Source organism: Lolium rigidum, chromosome 7, assembly GCF_022539505.1.
Source record: "Lolium rigidum isolate FL_2022 chromosome 7, APGP_CSIRO_Lrig_0.1, whole genome shotgun sequence".
Classification (NCBI taxonomy): domain Eukaryota; kingdom Viridiplantae; phylum Streptophyta; class Magnoliopsida; order Poales; family Poaceae; genus Lolium; species Lolium rigidum.
Window position 1 is genome coordinate 50,335,849 of NC_061514.1, and position 18,536 is coordinate 50,354,384.

The 18,536-nt window shown below is 46.2% G+C and overlaps 2 protein-coding genes across 2 annotated transcripts; both read right to left on the bottom strand.

Moving 5' to 3' along the window:
- Nucleotides 1-1,015: 1,015 nt before the first annotated feature.
- Nucleotides 1,016-4,055, bottom strand: LOC124679311 (cold-responsive protein kinase 1-like). Its single transcript, XM_047215091.1, has 7 exons — nucleotides 3,855-4,055; nucleotides 2,853-2,932; nucleotides 2,661-2,767; nucleotides 2,356-2,566; nucleotides 2,024-2,261; nucleotides 1,795-1,945; nucleotides 1,016-1,591 (listed from the first exon to the last, which is right to left on the bottom strand). The coding sequence occupies exons 2-7, from the start codon at nucleotides 2,905-2,907 to the stop codon at nucleotides 1,232-1,234; spliced, it is 1,122 nt and encodes a 373-aa protein (XP_047071047.1). The 5' UTR covers nucleotides 2,908-2,932; nucleotides 3,855-4,055; the 3' UTR covers nucleotides 1,016-1,231.
- Nucleotides 4,056-12,536: 8,481 nt separating this feature from the next.
- Nucleotides 12,537-14,701, bottom strand: LOC124679312 (cold-responsive protein kinase 1-like). Its single transcript, XM_047215092.1, has 6 exons — nucleotides 14,629-14,701; nucleotides 14,417-14,523; nucleotides 14,097-14,307; nucleotides 13,765-14,002; nucleotides 13,531-13,681; nucleotides 12,537-13,383 (listed from the first exon to the last, which is right to left on the bottom strand). The coding sequence occupies exons 1-6, from the start codon at nucleotides 14,684-14,686 to the stop codon at nucleotides 13,039-13,041; spliced, it is 1,110 nt and encodes a 369-aa protein (XP_047071048.1). The 5' UTR covers nucleotides 14,687-14,701; the 3' UTR covers nucleotides 12,537-13,038.
- Nucleotides 14,702-18,536: the final 3,835 nt, after the last annotated feature.

An 18,536-nucleotide genomic window follows, 5' to 3' on the forward strand; every position in this document is an offset into this window, starting at 1 on the left:
ACATTCTACACTTTGCTGGTCCATGTCTCCGGCGTGCGAAAGTGTCGGTGTGGCACGTACGACGCTGGAGGGACCAAATAATTGTAATCGCCAGATGTTTGTACTGTTCTGCTCTGCCATCCCTGTGCCAACTTGTCCTGCAACTTTTCTTGTACCGTAGCGTACTGCCATTCCTCTGAGAAATTTCATGCTAGTACTGATAGACAGTTACAGGTGGTGGTAAAAGCTGGTGGCTGCATAAATTTCTTTCGGTGCTGAATTCTGGGCAAAATACGGACTAGTACAAATTTTCAGGTTGTTTCGAAGTTTCCATAAGTTTTTTCTGTCAGTGAAATAGTTTGACCAGTGGCGGTGTTTCTTGATTCTTCAGCTCAGGATTGTCATCCTCGTTTACCTCACCGATGGTTGTGCTCTGCCCACATCGCTGCAGACGCAGAACGTTTTCCTACGTTGCCGGTGAACGGGGCCCACCCGTCAGCCACAGGCATGGGGATGGTGTGATCCTGTGACCATTGACTTCTGCATTGGTCGCTTTCGCTTATCGGGTTGACTATCCTGCTGTTCAACAGGTAAGGTTTGACATGTTCATCCCGGTTGATTTCGCTGATCGACGACGGCGACACGTATGACCGGAGAAATCTGGAGGCGTTCACGCTGGGCAACCCGTTCATCACTTCCACCCGACGGCACGGCGGTCACCATCTGCCGATACATGCCGCTGCTTGACCGTATCCATGTAACGACGCGTGATATGCACGGAGCTCTTTATGCCGACATCGGCATGGCGTGATTGTTTCGTCAGGCGTGCCCCAGAAACTGCAACTCGTGTCTGGGTGATTTTGGAGATGATTTTTTTTTTATCAAATTATGATCATCCACAGTATTCAGAAAAATACCATGCCTAAGATCATGCATGGCCTACAAGATTAATTCATCCAGTACATCAGGCTGGCCGATTCGCAGGTCACACTGAAGACTGAAGTTACAGCAAATGCGAGACAGCAGTTGTTCAGAGTTCGATGTGAATCCTTGCAAAAGCTTTATCTTGAATCATCTCCGACCCATCTCCAAATATTTACATCTTACAAACCAAGCACGCGACAGGTTGCCTGCTAATATTATCCAACCTCTGCTCGTGATACAAAGAAATTTTTCTCAAAAACCGAGCGTATCTATCTTCTACCACACGACAATGTACAAATCGAATGACGCTAACTCTGTCCAATATTTGTCACACAGAAACCTGTGTGGGTGTGTCCGACGTCGAGAACAGCGGCTCCGTCACCTCGGTGGTGCTGAAGGATCTCGACGTGTTGGGGCTTGCTCGGTTCACTTCTTGTGGTTTGCTGCTGACCTTGAGCTCTGCAAAGTCAGTGATCATGGCAGGCCTAGTGATCTTCTCCATGGAGACGTGCTTGCTTCCGGTGAGCATCCTGACAACGGCGCCCATGTGGGGACGGCGAGCCATCGCGTCTTGCGTGCATAGGAGGCCAATCTTCAAGAACAGGCATGCCTCCTCGATGTCTAGGTCATTGTCTATATCAGCATCTACGATTTCTTCTAGATGTTCTTGCTCATAGAGTGCCCATGTCTGCAAAAATTAAGTGCAGCAGATTTTGTCAAATTCAGCATTTAAGGGTTGCTGCAAAAAAACAAGTGCAGCAGACTTTGTCAAACAAGTCCCCGAACATCTGATCGGTGAACTTAAATTTTAGTTGCTGCAACTGCAATATGAAACTAACACCAATTTGTATTTACGGGTTGTTGATGTTATGTGCAAAAAATAGAGCTCACCTTCTCAAGGAGAAATTGGTCTTCACTAGGCAATCTTGTGTTTGTGTTGCACCGGCCACAAACAATTTCCAAGAGAAGAACTCCAAAACTATAGATGTCGGACTTCTTCGTCACTTGACCTCGGATAGCATATTCAGGAGCCAAGTATCCCCTAAACACAAATGAAATTACAAGTCAGAACAGGAAATTTTGAAGGCTGTAAAATCAGGGGGTAGGATGTTACGCTTACAATGTGCCTGCCACTCGGGTGCTCACATGAGTTGCATTGGGTGGAAGGAGCCTCGCCAACCCAAAATCAGAAATTTTCGGTGTAAGGTCCTTGTCGAGAAGAATGTTGCTCGCTTTAATGTCCCTGTGGATAATGTGAGGACGGATCTCCTCATGTAGAAATGCAAGTCCACGGGCAACACCCACGGCAATTTTGACGCGGGCCTTCCAATCGAACAGAATGCTGCTGTAGTTGGACCCTGCAATAGCACATCCAGAACATCTGTTATTATGATAATCAATGGAGGAATGGATAGATGAACCACTGACATGTTCGGTAGAACAAAATGTTACCTAGCAACGTCTGTGAAAGGCTGTTTTTCTCAAGGTAATTGTAAACGAGGATCCTATGGGACCCTTCAGCACAGCAGCCGATAAGCGTGACCAGGTTTTCATGCTTGATGTCAGAAATTGCCGTAAGTTCAGTTAAGAACTCTCGGACACCTTGCCTTGAAGTCGCTGAAAGCACTTTCACGGCAACTAATCTACCGTCTTTGAGCATTCCCTGATCAAGCAAAATGAAATGTTAGCGAAAGGTGTTTGATAATGTCAAGACTTTTAGACACTGATGAAGTAGGTAGCAGCTCATGCATATTTACCCTGAATACGGAGCCAAAACCACCCTCTCCAATCTTGTTTGCCCCGCTGAAATCTAGAGTTGCCTTCCTCAACTCGTTGTAAGAAAAGACCTTCACACTGTGTACATCTGAGAAAAAAGAACAGCAGAAGAAATCGTATAAGAAGGGAGAATTGTTTGGGCAGGCATGCTTAGATATGCAGAAGGTACTCACCATCATCGCCTTCAACAGGCTGAGATCTCTTTCGGAACATAAAGCAGCAATCCATGTTTACAGTAGACTGCAAAGAATTTCTGCAGGAGATATATGAAGTAGGGTATCAGAAAACAATACTATACTTGCAACAATAGATGGGATCCAAAGGAGAGGTCTATTAGCAACCCATTAACCTAGTGATTGCTGGCTCAAATGACAATTATTGTGTGGACAGCAGGACACAAATTTAAAAACACAACTTGGACTTGAAGATAGGAGAATAAATGTCTGGCTCTACCGAACAACATTCGTCTGCGTTTCTTTAATTACTGGAATCCAAATTTATAACAGAAAGCTTTAGCTGAACCACCATTTTGTTTAGCTGTAGTATTATCCTAACCAACTAGGTTATGATTACCCAGTAAAGCACGGGCAGGAAGATATGAAAATGTGGAACTACCAAGGCTTCATTAGCAGAGAAGGAGAAGCTATTTGGTAATCAATTTTTATACTACTAGTACTAGATTTTTTTGTTTGAAGGAATGAAACATTGATTACCACAAGTAAACGCGGCCCTATCTGTCGGAAAGGAACAAGCAGCTAACACAACCACCGGTCCAGCTATCCCCGTTGAAGATCAGAAAATTCACAATAAGCCATCCAATTCGGAACTGAAGTTGAATTTTTTTTTTGTTGATCAAATTGAAGTTGGATTTTGACAGAGAGCAAAAGGAAAAGGTCTATAGCACCGGAAATCCTTGCGAGTTCGAAGGTAGATGAACCGATGGGCAATTTCAAGAAGAAAAAAAACGTGATAAAGCGTCGCAAAGGCCTGTGAGTGGAACTTTTCCCCTTTTTCTCGCCCCAAAAGATCTCAGAAAGAACCGACCCCGCGAAGCTCGATCCGGCAAAGGCCAATCCATCGAAACAAAACCACCCCCAAACAAAGAAACAAACAAACGCGGCAGCAGGTGAATCGGAGCTGGAGGAACTGAACTGAGAAGAGAGCGCAAGAATCACCTGTGCAGAGGAGATCAAGCGAAGCGATGAAGCTGCTGCAGCGGCCGGCCACCAGTGGGCGAGTACGAGGAAAGGTAAAGGAGAGGGGGCGGTGGTGTGGAGGCGGCGGTGGCGATCGCAGTTAAGAGAGGAGGAGGAGGAGGAGGGGTAGGCGGAGAAGGAGATGAAGGTAGCGAGAAGGATCAGGGGAGCAGCACGAGTCGTTTGACTTGTCTTGTTCCTCGCCTCTGCGTTCAAGTCTTGCTCAGTTTCTTTATCGTTTTGCCTGGTCTGAATCCGAAGGGAGAACCGAACGAGGAGGTGTGGATCGAAACTGGTTAAACAATCGTTGGGAGGACGACGGTTTTTTCCCGCGTGCGTGCGTGCGGCGCGGCTACCCCTCGTGGGCACGTTGGGGACAGCAGAGTGGCAGCAACGCGGAAACAACGGCCGCTCCTGGTCAGCCGCGCGCATCCGCAACCCCACGTCCACTTCGCCGGAGGGGCCCTCCCTCCGCCGTGGCTGTGCACGCAGATGTGGCGCCTTTTTCTTGGGGGAAGATAGGACTGCGATGGTAACGTGGCGGAGACTTGGAGGAGCAGGCAGGTGAAAATGGATAGGTTTGGCCTTTTCAGAAACTTCAACGCAAAATTAATCAGATTTTTTTCTAAATTAATCTTTCTTCATGCCGCCGTCGTGCGGTGGGTACGGGCAGAGCACCATGGTTTTGGATGAGCCAGAGAACCGCCAAAAGTCATGGCGTCATAACAGTGACCATGATACCCACGACGGCATGGCTTTAGATCTGGTTCATTTTGTGTTGAATTTTTAGAACAGGGTCATCTTTTTTTCTATTTTCACAGCACATAGCAGATGCCCGATACACTACAACCTACCCCTCCTTGTTTGCCCCTGGCCCGCCTGTCCTCCCCTTGTCCGCCCCTGGCCCGCCTGTCTGCCTCCCAAAACACACATACTCCACTCCAGTTCCAAAACCTAGAGATGGCCGATGAAGCTCCTGCCGCCGCCACCGCCACCATCGGAGACGAGGCCCAGGTCGCGGCCCTCTCGTGGAGGCGGCTCCTGAACTGGATGCTTCGGTGGTCCTGGAGCCCGGGCCGGCGACGAAGAAGGCGAAGCCCGAGCTCGCCGCGGAGCAGAGGGCGGTGGAGAGCAAGAAGCGGGGCGACCGACGCAGGACGCTCGAGCAACGGAAGAAGGATGCCGCTGCCGCGGAGGAGCGGCAACGGGAGGCGGAGGCAGCTCCTCCAACTCCAAACGCAGGCGAAGGCGAATGCCATGAAAGAGCATGCCATGCTCTTTTACGGCCACGCAGCGCTCGCTCAGCACATGATCGTCACGGGCGCCGGCACGGCCTCGGGGGGAGCTCGGCCTCGTCCGTGACCCGCCCCCTTACTCGAAGGTCAATAGCCCCTCCGACTGCCCCGTTTGGGTACACGCCCGGCGCGCAGGAAATGGTGGCGCCGTCGGGGCGGTACATGTGCCCGTCACGGGATGGGTCACCGGAGGTGGGCGAGTCCATGATGGGGTCATCGCCTTCGTCCATTGACCTCAACCGTGCGCCGGCGAACTCCAAGGCCCCCAAGCACCTGGGAGCAGCAACCTGCTCGACGATTTGTCGGCCGAGTGCGCGCCGCCATCGATGCAGGCAGCGTCCGCCATGCAGGCCCCTCCGTCTTACCCGCAGACAATGCCGACCACCGTTCCATATACTTCGACCGACCAGGCTCCCCCGCCACCTCCCATTGACATAGAGGAGGACACCACTGGCCATCCCGGCACCATGAACATCGACCAAGAGCCGTTATTCGCTGAGGAGCTCACACAAGCCGCCGCTGCACAAGCTCGAGGTCGTCGGGTTAGCAAAAGAACCATCAACTACACGACGCAGGAGGACAAAATGCTCGTCGATGGATGGTTGACCATTGGGCAAGATGCATTGACAGGTGCCGAGCAGAAGGGGACCGCATTCTGGCACCGGATCTATGAATACTTCCATGAACATCGCCGGTACGGACAGGAGCCATTTGAGAGCGACCGCAGCGAATTGTCCCTCCAAAAGAGGTGGGGAACAATTCAAATGGAATGCAACAAGTTCCAGGCGGCGTATAATCAAGTGAAGCGGATTTCCGTTAGCGGCATCAGCATAAAGGACTTGGTATAGTTCTTATCAGTGGCGGAGCCAGGACATTAGACTTGTGTAGTCAGTATATACTTGTGTAGTCAAATATATATATTTATACAATTTTCTCAGAGTTTTCTGTATAATTTCAGCCTATGTACCTAAAAACCTGTGTAGTCAAATGACTACACAGCTAGAACGTGGCTCCGCCACTGGTTCTTACCCTCAACTTGTTCTTTCGTTATTTGCACACATGTTTGTCATTGTTGTCTTGCTTTACTCTAGGCGTGGCAAGTTTTGGATTTCTTCAAAGCGGTGAATGAAGGAAAGAACTTTGCCTTCTCTCATTGCTGGAAGGAACTCGAGGGCACCCCCAAGTTCCAGGAGGGGTACGAGGGGTACATGGCGACCTTGACTGGAAACAAGATCGCCAAAGATCCCACGGTCATTGACCTTGATGGTGGCCAGCCTTGCGGTAGCTCCGCTTCTCGTGCAAGTCGTCCACGAGGTCACAAGGGAACCAAAGCCGACATGAAGCGTGATGCTTCGACCATTCAATTGTTCGGCACCTTGAAGGAGATGTATGCTGAGAAAGAGGTGTCCACAGACAAGAGGATAAGAGGAGGCGTCGGGAGAAGGAAGAGGACAGGAAGAACTACTTCCATGTCCAAAAGACGAAGCTTGAGATTGAAGAGGTGAAGGCCAAGAGGAAGGCTAGGGAAATTGAGCTCAAAGAGAAAGAAATTGAGCTCATAGCAATGGCAAGGGCCAAAGAGGTGGAGTTGAAGGAGAAGGAAGTTGAGTTTAAACGGCAAGCCGAGGACAACCTGATCATGAATGCCGACTTGACCACCATGAGCGAGGCGAAGAGAGTTTGGTTCGAGAAGAGGCAGAAGGAGATCCTAGAGCGCAAAATTTGAGTTGGTAATCTCAATTTGTAATTTTTATATTTTTTCAAACTATGGCACATTTCCTTTCTTCACCATGCTACATTTTATTTGATATTATTTTATACTATCTGATCTTATTCTATATTTATTAGATATTATTCTATATTTTTTAGATATTATTTATAAGTATGTGTGGCTAAATGGCCTATTTCCCAAAGAAATATGCCAAATGCGCAAATGGGTGGCCGCTACGTTGGGCGCAGCGTGCGACCCAAACGAACACGCAGATACGGGAAGCTGTCCGCGTTTCCGCGCGGTCACCCAAATAACTCAAAACAAACGGCTTAGCGCGTCCATTTGAGACACTTTGTTGGAGATTCCCTAATGTATGCGTACCTATTAGGGCATCTCCACTTTGAGTGTCGGTAGAAACTGTCTCAGATTTAGGGCCTGATGCCCACACAAACGACCCCTGTACTATCGACTCAATATATTTTTTTCTTCAGTTTCTAAAACAATACTCCCTTCATCCCGAAAAAAAAACTTGCTCAAAGTTATTACAACGAGAATGGAGTACCATATTCTTTCTAAAACAGTCAATACCAACTAGTCTCATCAAATAATACGGCTTTTCGGCACATCTACTCGAAAGATCCAATGGAAAAATATCTCACTCATCACAAATATGTTTGGTCATCTTCATCTTTTTTTGGTATCACTAGCTTTTAGAAGATTAAAAAAACATGCAATCCAACCTCTTCCTCTCCTCGTTCAGTTGTTTCCTTTCATCATCACATTCCGTATTCTCCTCTAGCACTCTCCTTCTCCGTTTTGCCCAACTCAGTCCCAACTTGTCTGCCCTATGTGGCAATAACCCATGTCAAATCCCCTCCTGCAACCCCTCCGACCTCTCTCATACCTGTCGTGGGTGGCCATGGCGTCGGTGGTGAGGGTAATGGAGGTTAGGTTCTTTACCCTTTCGTGTGCATATAAGTTTAGCTTCATAAATAATGTAGATCTAGAGTTTACATTCTTCTTCTACCTCCATGTGGTGTCCATGGTGGCCATGTTCTGGGAGATCAAGCTCCCGTTGGTTCATGCTCCTTCTCCATCACGCTCATGTCCAATAAGGTGTTGCCCTCGCATGTCCCTCGACTGGGAGGTCTAGAGAGACTCGCCATGGAGGTACGCCATGGTCAGGGAGGACATTGATGCCTCTGGCCACAGTGCAAGAAGATGGAGTTGGGTGATGAGTCCATATTTACCTCCTATTTTTGCATAAGCAGACATAGGATTTTGGTATTTTACGGCACTCCCACGCATCTTTTACTCTTGTTTCAACATGATCCCAATTTATCAAGTCTTTTATGAATATATCAATTGGTACTATCATATAATGTATAATATGATCTATCCAAGTGATAAAAGTCATTTAAATAATTTTCAACGCACCTGGGTGAAGAGAGGGTGTGAAGGAAAGAATATGCGAGCTTAACGAGCATCCGTACGAGCAAAGACCGCCAGTACCATCTGATCGTACGGCCCGCCAGGAGCACCGCCTCGTCAAATATACTCACCTCGCGAAGATGGATATGAGAAAAAACATATGCAGACACCTCCAGCCATGAACCACGCCATGAAGGGATCTGGAGGAGGAACTTGGAGAAGGGTAAATCATGCTGCTTCACGGATCATCGGAGGAACCATCACCCTCATCATCAACCGCTGCATCTTCATCAACAACATCATCACATCTCTCATACATCTAGATCTTGTTGTAATTCCAAGTACAATTGTGGTTTTACACCTGATCCCATTATTACCTTTGCAATCCATCCATTTGAATATGATGATGTTGTTGATTTTCTCCATGTGTTAGTTCACCTTGTTCTTGGTGAGATGGAAAAACCCTAGCATTATTATGAAGTGAAATAAAGATAATCTATAACTTTGGTCTTTGATCTTTACTTGATCTATGATATTGTGTTAGATTTCTCTCTTTAAATGGTATGTAAAGTCGTCCACATAACATTTGCCTTCGAAACTGAAGAGAGGAACCTACTCTTTGGATGTGTATGGGAGTATGCCCGGTTCTACTTGTGACTACAATAATTGGCTTACAACCTGGACGGATAAAGGGGGGTAGGGAGAGATTCACTAAGCTCATAAGATATCCATGGGGGAACCCTTAATTGTGATGGTATGTAGAAGTGATTTGCTCGCAGCATTGCGGTGGTTATTTAGAGATGACCTCATCACATGACTCTAGCAGCGGCTGCTCGTGAGACTTGGAGGTGAACATCTTACCATGGAGCTCTCCCCATATATATATCATGACAAAATATATAGGTTATCCTAATCATAATTAATTCTCACATGTTAGTGGTGTATCCTACATCCCGCTTTATTGAGTTCCAACACAAATCCCAACACATTCCTTACTTTTCTTGTTTTCATTTACTTTCTTGCAAACAAACACAACTCTCTTTTATACATTCCTACTTGAGATCAAAGGAAACTTACAAGTATCGTTTGGTAGATAGTAACAAGAGGAATAAAGACCTCAACCAATAGCTCTATTTTGAAACAAGCTACAATTGATCTGTGCACTTGCAGTCATCATTGGGGGTGGGCTGGGGTCGGCTATCGTCCGTTGCCACGTTCCTAGAGGACCTTATAACGCCTTTGATTTCATGACCTGTGTTGTGTGCTCAGAGTCAATGGTGTCCACCTCATGTTCAAGCTCTACCGTTGCAATCCAATGACCAAGCAGTTGGAGGTTTCTGTATATGGGGATCGAGCCTCTGTTTTGCGATTGGCTTGTTATTCATATGAGTAGTATGGGTGATGAAGATTATGAATTTGGTGCATTTCATCAGGACATGTTGCGGGGATGTGCAACTAAGGTAGGTTCTTGGAATTTTCGGGATCAAATTATATTTTTGCCTCAAAGATTGTTGCGGTTTTGGAGGTTGAGCAACAATTTATTGCCATCACATCAATCCATGTGTTAATCTATGTTATGTTGCCATCATGGTGGTGGTACGAACCTCTCAGATTATGTATGTTTAAAGATTTTGGACAATATGATTGAGTTGATTGCTCTAAGTTATTGTTTGGCCTCAATGCAAAACAGTGGCGGTGCAATACCCTCAATTGGGCATGATCATCCTAAAAACTACAACTGACTTGCACTTGATTGTCATTATCAGATGATCACATTGTTGAAGATACGGTCTTTATGTTGTTCGGGTTGCATCACTGGAAGTGGATGGAAACTCCTCCATTGTTTACGATCCTCAGATTTAACAACAAGGGCATTCTGGTTGATGAAGATCATTCGATATCTACAGCTCGTGGGCATACTTTAATAGACCATTGAGAGAGACACCCGTGGGGCATTAACTGAACCACACCTCTATAGAGGCCCTTGAAGATTGCATATATGCGACAATTTTGAATCTGAGTTGTCGATAGATGAATGGGCGTTCTATGGTTACATTTGTGACATTATCATCTTTGCGAGTTTAGATCATCTTATTATGGTGTGCCGTTGCGCACTTATATCGCACCTCTATAGTGGCAGCAACACAAAGAGACGACATCTCCACTCTCATATGTTCGTTGCATAGAAAAACAAAAAAATCATACCGTTGCAACCATAAATGCGCCAAGATCATATCTAGAAGATGCAAGTAACGGATAAACCGTGGTTAAGATTGACTCGCCCTTGAAGACACAAAGTTTTATCAACAAGACCGGTTTTCATGGGTGGTGTAAATGATCTCTTGTCGGTCTCAAGATCATGATGAAGATGAGCGCTGCAAACATGCAGCACCTCCGTACTTGGTCACACATACGGCTTGACGATGACCTTCGATCCTTCGTTCCAGCGGGCCAGAGGAAGTAGTGAATCCACTGGAAAACTCCAGCAGCACAAAGGCGTGGTGGTGGTGGTGGAGAAACTATTTAAGTAGGGATTCGCCTATGCCATAGCCCGTGAGATGGACCAGCGGGAAGAGGGAGAAGAGATCAACCAAAGAACCTATGGAATAGTGTGTAAGGAAGAGGTGCTCCACCCATCTATATATAGGAGGAGGGGGCAGCAGACCCAAGGGGTGCAGCTAGAGGGTGCCCCCACCTCTTCCCTCATCAAGTGGGTGGACACTCCATTCACAAACTCAACGGTCCCCATAATTGATATAAACTCGACTAAAAATGAAGGGATTTTCTCCCATAGATGAATAAAACATTTTTATTTATTTTATTTAATATTTTCAATTCTTTTAATTAATAAACATCAATATTTAGCCCCTTGAACTATTCTGATATCATGGGACTATTCCGGCAATTCTCGAAACAGTCTCTGTGTTGTCCAATCTTTTCTCTGGTGTTCCGTATCCACTCAAAAGAGTCGACGGACCTTAAGTGTGTCACCCTACGGCTCGTGAATAAAGTGGATATGATCGAGACACATCTCCGATCAATAATCATCAACGGGATCGACTTCCACTCAGTCACAACGATGAAACTTGTGGTCGCTTTGAACAATAAACGTCGTAACCAAATCCTTTTATCTCGCGATTTACTTTTCCGGGATCCGATCATTGGTATCAGCTATACCTAGTTCGATTCCGTTACCAACAAGTACTCTTCACTCGTTTCGTGATATGATATTCATATGACCTATTCATATTGGAAGTGAGATCTTTTTAGTCTTCTAACCATGAGAGGAAACCCATGGTATTTCATGGGAAAGATAGTCGTGGTATTCGAAAGGTCTTGGAGAATGTGCGGAAGATCAATATCATTATATCGGATTGGGGCCACAAAGCTTGCTGGGAAATTTGTCATGAGACCCGTAGTGTTTTCAAAGTTGTTCAAAATAAGGGGAAGAGTGTGAAGGGAATATGCCTGAGAGGCAATAGTAAAATGGTTATTACCTTATTCCGTGTTAATAGATGTTTATTTCTCATGCTAGAATTGTATGAACCGGAAAAATTAGCATTTGTGTGTTTAATAAACAAGCAAGAGTTTCTAGTAAAACCTCTCATTTAACTAGCTTATTGATTAACTGATGATCAAGATTTTCTCATCATGAACATTGGATGTTGTTAATAATTGGGTCACATCATTAGAAGAATGATGTGACGAACACACACCCAAGTAGGTATAGCAATACGATCAAGTTATCAAGTTTACATTGTTGTATCATATGAATTAGCTCTATTCCTTAAACAATGAGATCATGCCAATCATCGAAAACTGGAAAATTACTTTGATGGCATCAAAGGTCACACCGTAACAAGCTGACTATAAAGGTGGATTTGGATACTATGAAAGCATTAGTTGAGGCTCATGGATCGAGAGTGAGATTTATCCATCCTCATGGCGGAGAGATATACTCTAGGCCTTCTCCAAGCGGAAAACTTGAAATGTTCGGAAGGTAATCGCCAATGATGCTTGGGTGCTTCAAATCGATATCTCCGCGGGACTAATGGGTTCAAAACCTCCAAAAATTTACCTCTTTGGTACTTCACTTTGTGGGGATCTAAGAAGACCCACGCGTGTCACTACGGATTCTCAAGGAATCACGATAAAATCGGGCAATATTTGTGAAATGAAGAGGAAAACTGGAATCTTATACCAACTGAAAAGAACCTCGAGGTATAGTGTATAGAACTCTGCGACGAGATTCAATCATAAACCTCACAACCACAAATACAAATGTTTCAGCATATTGCGGGTGAATTAGAAGAAAAAAACGGAGAGAGAGCTAGAAGTATGTGGAGGAACTAGAGTCGTTCAAATGTTCATGGCTGCTAAAGGGAGTTACTCTCCCGTTCCATAATTTTTGTTGTGATTACCGTGTATATTTAAATTAAACCACGACAAAATTATGGAAAGAAGTAGAAGCGCAGGTGGGCCCCACTTCCAGTTGTTCACTACCAGCTCTCCAAAGAAGCTGGCCTGTCCATTCTGGTCCCGTGAAACGTGCGGCTTGGCGTTGCTCCCCCTTGGCGCGGCGCAGAGTCCTGGTTTCCCCCCTGAGCTCTGCTTCTCTCGTTCTACTTCCCTTCGTCGCTGCTCTCGTCGAGACATGGTACTCTTCAGGTTCATAACATCACACGACAATGTACACATCGAACAACGCTAATTCTGTCCAATTTCTTCACATAGAGGACTGCGTGGCCGTGTCTGACGATGAGAACGGGTCTGTCGTTTCTGTGGTGGTGAAGGATCCCGATGTGTTCGAGCGCGTCTTCTCCGCCCCTGATGGTATGAGTTGACAGAAGTCGGTGATCATGGCGGGCCTTGTGATCTTCTCCATGGAGACGTTCTTACATCCTGTGAGCATTCTGAGAACGGTGCTCATGTGGGGACGGCGTGCCATCGCGTCCTGCGTACATAGCAGGCCAATCTTTAAGAACTTGCATGCCTCCTCGATGTCCAGTTCGTCGTCTATATCAGCATCTATGATCTCATCTAGATGTTCTTGCTCATAGAGTGCCCATGTCTGCAAAAAGCAATACAGAAGATTTTCTCGAATTCAGCATCACTCCTTGGACGTTTGGTCTGTGAACTTATGGTTTAGTTGCTTCGGTATGAAAGTGATGCCATTTTGTATTTACATGTTCTATTATGTGCAACAAGTAGAGCTTACCTTCTCAAGGAGAAAACGGTCTTCTCTAGCCAATCTTGTGTTTGTGTTGCACCTGCCACAAACAATTTCCAAGAGAAGAACTCCGAAACCATAGATGTCAGACTTCTTCGTCACTTGACCTCGGATAGCATATTCAGGAGCCAAATATCCCCTAAACATAAGTGAAATTTCAAGTCAGAACAGAAAGTGCTGGCTGTGAAAAAAGACTGTAAAGTCGGGTAGGGTTATGCTTACAATGTGCCAGCCACTCGGGTGCTCACATGAGTTGCATTGGGAGGGAGGAGCCTCGCCAATCCAAAGTCAGCAATTTTAGGGGTAAGGTCCTTGTCGAGAAGAATGTTGCTCGCTTTGATATCCCTGTGGATAATGTGAGGACGGATTTCCTCATGAAGAAATGCTAGTCCACGTGCAATACCAATGGCAATTTTCACGCGAGCCTCCCAGTTGAACTGAATGCTGCTGTACTTAGCTCCTGAAATAGCACATCCAGGACATCTGTAAGCATGCTAACCAACCTGTGAAGGAACTAAGTAACCGCAGACATGTTCAGTAGATCAAAGTGTTACCTAGCAATGTCTGCTGAAGGCTGTTATTCTCAAGATAATTGTAAACGAGGATCCTATGGGACCCTTCAGCAGAGCAACCCATAAGCGTGACCAGGTTTTCATGCTTAATGTCAGAAATTGCTGTAAGTTCAGTTAAGAACTCCCCAACGCCTTGCCTCGAAGTCGCGGATAACACCTTCACTGCAACAAACGTGCCGTCTTTGAGCTTGCCCTGATGAAGCAAAATGAAATGTTAGCAGAAGGCGCTAGGACATTCATACAACCGATCCAGCAGCTCATGCATTTTTTTTTTTTTTGAGGGGGATGCATATTTTTCTTACCCTGAATACGGAACCAAAACCACCCTCTCCAATCTTATTAGCCTCGCTAAAATTTTGAGTCGCCTTTCTCAACTCGCTGTAAGAAAATACCTTCACACTATGCACAACTGAGGCAAAGAAACAAGAAAAGAAACGGTATAAGAACGGAGATTTGTTTGAGCATGAATGGCGTGCGCGGAGCTAATTAATTAAGGTATGCAGAGGATGCTCACCATCATCGCCTTCAACAGCATGTCGAGAGCCCCTTCGAGACGGAAAGCAACAAGACATGTTGACAGCACAAACTAGAAGGAGTTTCTGCAAGAAATATATGCAGCAGGCTGTGAGAAGAAGCCTATAAACTCCGGATGCTAAAATAGATGGATCCAAAAGAGAGGTCTATGGGTAACCCATTGACTTAGTGTTTGATGACTCAAATGTCAATTATTTGTGTGCACAGCAAGACGCAAGTTTATAAAACACCATCAAATTGGGCTAGAGAATAAGAAAAAAAGGCCGGAACAACCGATCATCATTCGTTTTGCGCTTCTTTTAATTGTTGGAATCTAAAATTATGACAGAAAGCTGAAGCTGAGCAACCCTTATGTTTATTATCAAGTTTAACCTATGTAGCCATACTACTATCCTAGCTCAGCAGGTTATGATTCAATCCACTAAGGTATAGACAATAAGATGGAACCCGGTGATTCAATTTGTTGGACCAAACTAAAACACAACAAATCTCGACGAAACTTGAGAAAATAGTGTTGCGCGAATCACAAGCATGCACGGAACCTCCCGTGCACACGTACGGAAGAGAAGCATTTCCGCACAAGAAGATGGTCTGAAGATGTGAGGCTAGCTACCAAGGCTTGATCAGAGAAGCCATTTTGGTCGCGATTTCAAACGAAACTCGATCTAACACGATCCACGAAAGCAAGCGATCCACGGGCAGGTGAATGAGGGCGAGAGCTGACCTTGCAGATAGATAGATAGAGAGAGCGCCGAAGAGAGGCTAGCTCGATGCCGGTCTTGAGCAAGGTAGCAAGCAGCGAAGAGCGGGTGAGGACGAGGTAAGGAAGATGATGCGGCGGTTGTGTAGGGAGCAGTTTAAGAGGGGATGGGGAGGGGGATGACCTCGGGAGCTGACGTTGACTTCTTCTCCTCCTCTCTTCCTGCGCTGGTAGTCTTCTCCTACTTCTCTCGTTGCTTTGGCTTGGGTGTGTCAAAAAATCACGCTAGAGCCTCGTGGGCACGCACGTCGGAGTCGGAGACAGTGCCAGCAACGCGGGAGCGACGACCGGCCGGGTCAGCCCACGTCCACTTCGCCGGAGCCCCTTGCCCCGGCCTATGTCGATGGGACTGCGGTAGTGCGGTGTTGCTGTTGCCGGGACTTCTAACACGAACCCACACCGTATATCCACGGCAGTACGCAAACCTGTTGGCGCTGCAGGGCCTACGTGGACACGGACACATGCATGATGCATCTCCGAGATGACCGACCGGAACACCAGCCGCCGGATCTGGCGGCTTTGGTTTTTTTTTTGCTCCAAAGAGGTTTTGCACCGGATTTAGCATGAACCGATGCTAAAGGGTCATTAGCACCGGTTCGTGCGGTCTGGACGTCCAGGGGACCAGCCGTGGCATTAACTTTTGCATACGACGTAAAAAAAAACGTATAATATATCAAAATCATCGTGGGAAAAAGTTACATCCTAATCCACCCGGGATTACCCGGTTAGCTAATTTTTAGATTCTGAAAATTCCAAATGAACATATGAAAGCAGGAAGATTTTAGCTTTTTTCCAGAAATTTAGGATTTTTTTTTATTTTTTTATATTAAAATTAATAATTGCATCCTGCATAAAGATTGCTATTACTTTTAGCAAATTTTTAGGTTTTAGGTTTGGCAAAAAAAATTAAAAAATTGAAATTTTGAAAATAATTAAAAATAATACAAATTGTAAAGTTAATGTTTATTTATTTATTCAAGATTATTATTACAAAATTACTTTGGTTTATTAAAATTATTATTTGAAATTCGAACAATAAAGAAATATGACATCGACCGACATGTTAATAGGATTGATATGATACTAGTATCACATACATCCGCGCGAAGCACTTGGATGTGGGATGGAAAGGAACTTGGAAGTTAAGCGTGCTAGTGCTAGAGTAGTGGGAGGATGGGTGACCGAGCGGGAAGTTTGAGCACGAGTAAGTAATTGGACTAGAGATAAGGGTAGTTAGAGACTAAACTTGTGAAATAACTAAAATATTAGAAATTCTGGAAAAAAAAGGGAGTAGAAAATAATTTGAAAAAATGGGGGTAGTGGGGTTCTACCGCGGCAGCGTTTTGGGGCGTTTTTCTGCCGCGGCAGACCCTTTAGCACCGGTTCGTATTACGAACCGGTGCTAAAGGTCCTCCCGCTCGGACGCCCGGCAGCTGCCACGTGGTGCACCCTTTAGCACCGGTTCGTAGCGAACTCCGTGCAAAAGGGGGCCTTTTGCACCGGATTGTTTGCACCGGTTGGGCATCCGGTGCATATAGCCCTTACCAACCGGTGCAAAAGGCCCGTTTTCCACTAGTGGCTGGGGACATTCCAGTCGATGGCGGCATGGAGGAACGATATTGAGAATGTCCGCCTCCACGGCGGCGACTGTGGGGAGCTCAACTTCCCCCTCGGTATCGACGATCTATTCCGGAGCTCCCCCTCCTCACCCCACTCCCCCCGCGGCCGCACAACGCAGCTCGCACGGGAGGACCGCGAGGGCGACCACGCGAGCGAGGAATACATGGCGAACCTCTGCGGCAACAACCCTGAGCGCATCCACGAGGAGGCGGTGGAGTTTGCAGGGTACGAGGAGCTGCACCGCAATGGAGGAGGCGGAGGCGGCTGCACCGATGATGACAACGACTTCTTCGTATTCAGCGACTAGGCGGCAGCGACGATGATGGCTAAGTTTTAGTCTAAGTTAGTTTAAATTTTCGGTTAAGTTTAGTTTGTTTGTATGAACTATGTGTGAGATGTATGAATTATGTGCAAGTTTTAGTTCATTTCTATGAAATTTGTGAAATGTGGCATCAAAATAACGAGGGTCAGATCTGGCGGCCACCGTTTAGAGGAGTAAATTTTTGCTTCTCTATTTCGCAGCGCCGTTTGCTCCTCTAAATTTTATGGGGAGAGCTAGAGACGCTCTACGTGGAGCCATTGTATGTGGGGTTCACATGCCAGTTCCTCAAAACCAGGGACACAAAATCAGTAAATTCCAACCCGTTGATGTCATAGACACACCGAATGAGGTTGGAGGCGCCTAAATTCATCGGAGCACAAACACATACCGTGCAATGGTTCATCCAAAAAACAGAAATTAGAACGTCCAAGCCAACTCCATAATTTAGTTAGACGGCGGTTTTTAAACGAGATAACTGATTTCTGAAGCAGCTAGGACCCGAGAGATTATTACTTGCTTACTGCTAGGCTACTGGAGATTCATTCTCGGATTGACTGGTCATGTCTTCCCGGACATGGAGCGTTCTACACTAGTACTTCAGTTCTGTAAGTGCCCAAGATAGCACCGTTCATTATTATAATTAACTTTATTTCTCGAGTCTCGACGGCTTTCAACATGACATGTTAAAGATAACTCCCTTCAATTTGCAGGTGCCCCTGGCCCTGGGTAGTTAGTTTAGATTCCGTAAATCTGGTGTACCTACGCCAGCTATGGCATGGTGCCTGAGTGCCCAATATAAAAGGCCACTCAACCCACACTTGAGGTGCACCAGCTCAAATTATTTGCTTTCTAGTAGTAGTAGTTCAGAGTCTTCAGACTAGACAAAGACATTCAAAAGTGCATGTCAGCGCGTAGCAATATACAGATGCAACAACGACAACGACACGCCATGTGCCGGTATTCGACGACCTTTACCAAGTGCCAAGAAAGGGCTAGAAGCTAGCGCATGGTACGAAGTCTTGGGTCGCCGCCTGACTGTTCGGGAGGGGGCGAGCGTTCCCATGCGCGCAGTCAGGGCTAGAAGTACGGACGGACTTGCACGATCGATGGCGTGGCGATCGACGTACGAGACTGGCCTGGCCAGCCGAGAGCGCCGGGCCGCCTGTCCGTGCATGACGTACGGACG

What these genes read in the sequence shown, in the direction of transcription:
- LOC124679311 (XM_047215091.1), bottom strand. Translation starts at nt 2,907, where the DNA reads ATGGATTGCTGCTTTATGTTCCGAAAGAGATCTCAGCCTGTTGAAGGC. An exon ending in GTTTTGGCTCCGTATTCAGG is followed by an intron (nt 2,567 to 2,660) that starts GTAAATATGCAT and finishes TTGCTTGATCAG; the next exon opens with GGAATGCTCAAAGACGGTAG. An exon ending in CCTTTCACAGACGTTGCTAG is followed by an intron (nt 2,262 to 2,355) that starts GTAACATTTTGT and finishes GTGCTATTGCAG; the next exon opens with GGTCCAACTACAGCAGCATT.
- LOC124679312 (XM_047215092.1), bottom strand. Translation starts at nt 14,686, where the DNA reads ATGTCTTGTTGCTTTCCGTCTCGAAGGGGCTCTCGACATGCTGTTGAA. An exon ending in GTTTTGGTTCCGTATTCAGG is followed by an intron (nt 14,308 to 14,416) that starts GTAAGAAAAATA and finishes TTGCTTCATCAG; the next exon opens with GGCAAGCTCAAAGACGGCAC. An exon ending in ACCGTTTTCTCCTTGAGAAG is followed by an intron (nt 13,384 to 13,530) that starts GTAAGCTCTACT and finishes TGCTTTTTGCAG; the next exon opens with ACATGGGCACTCTATGAGCA.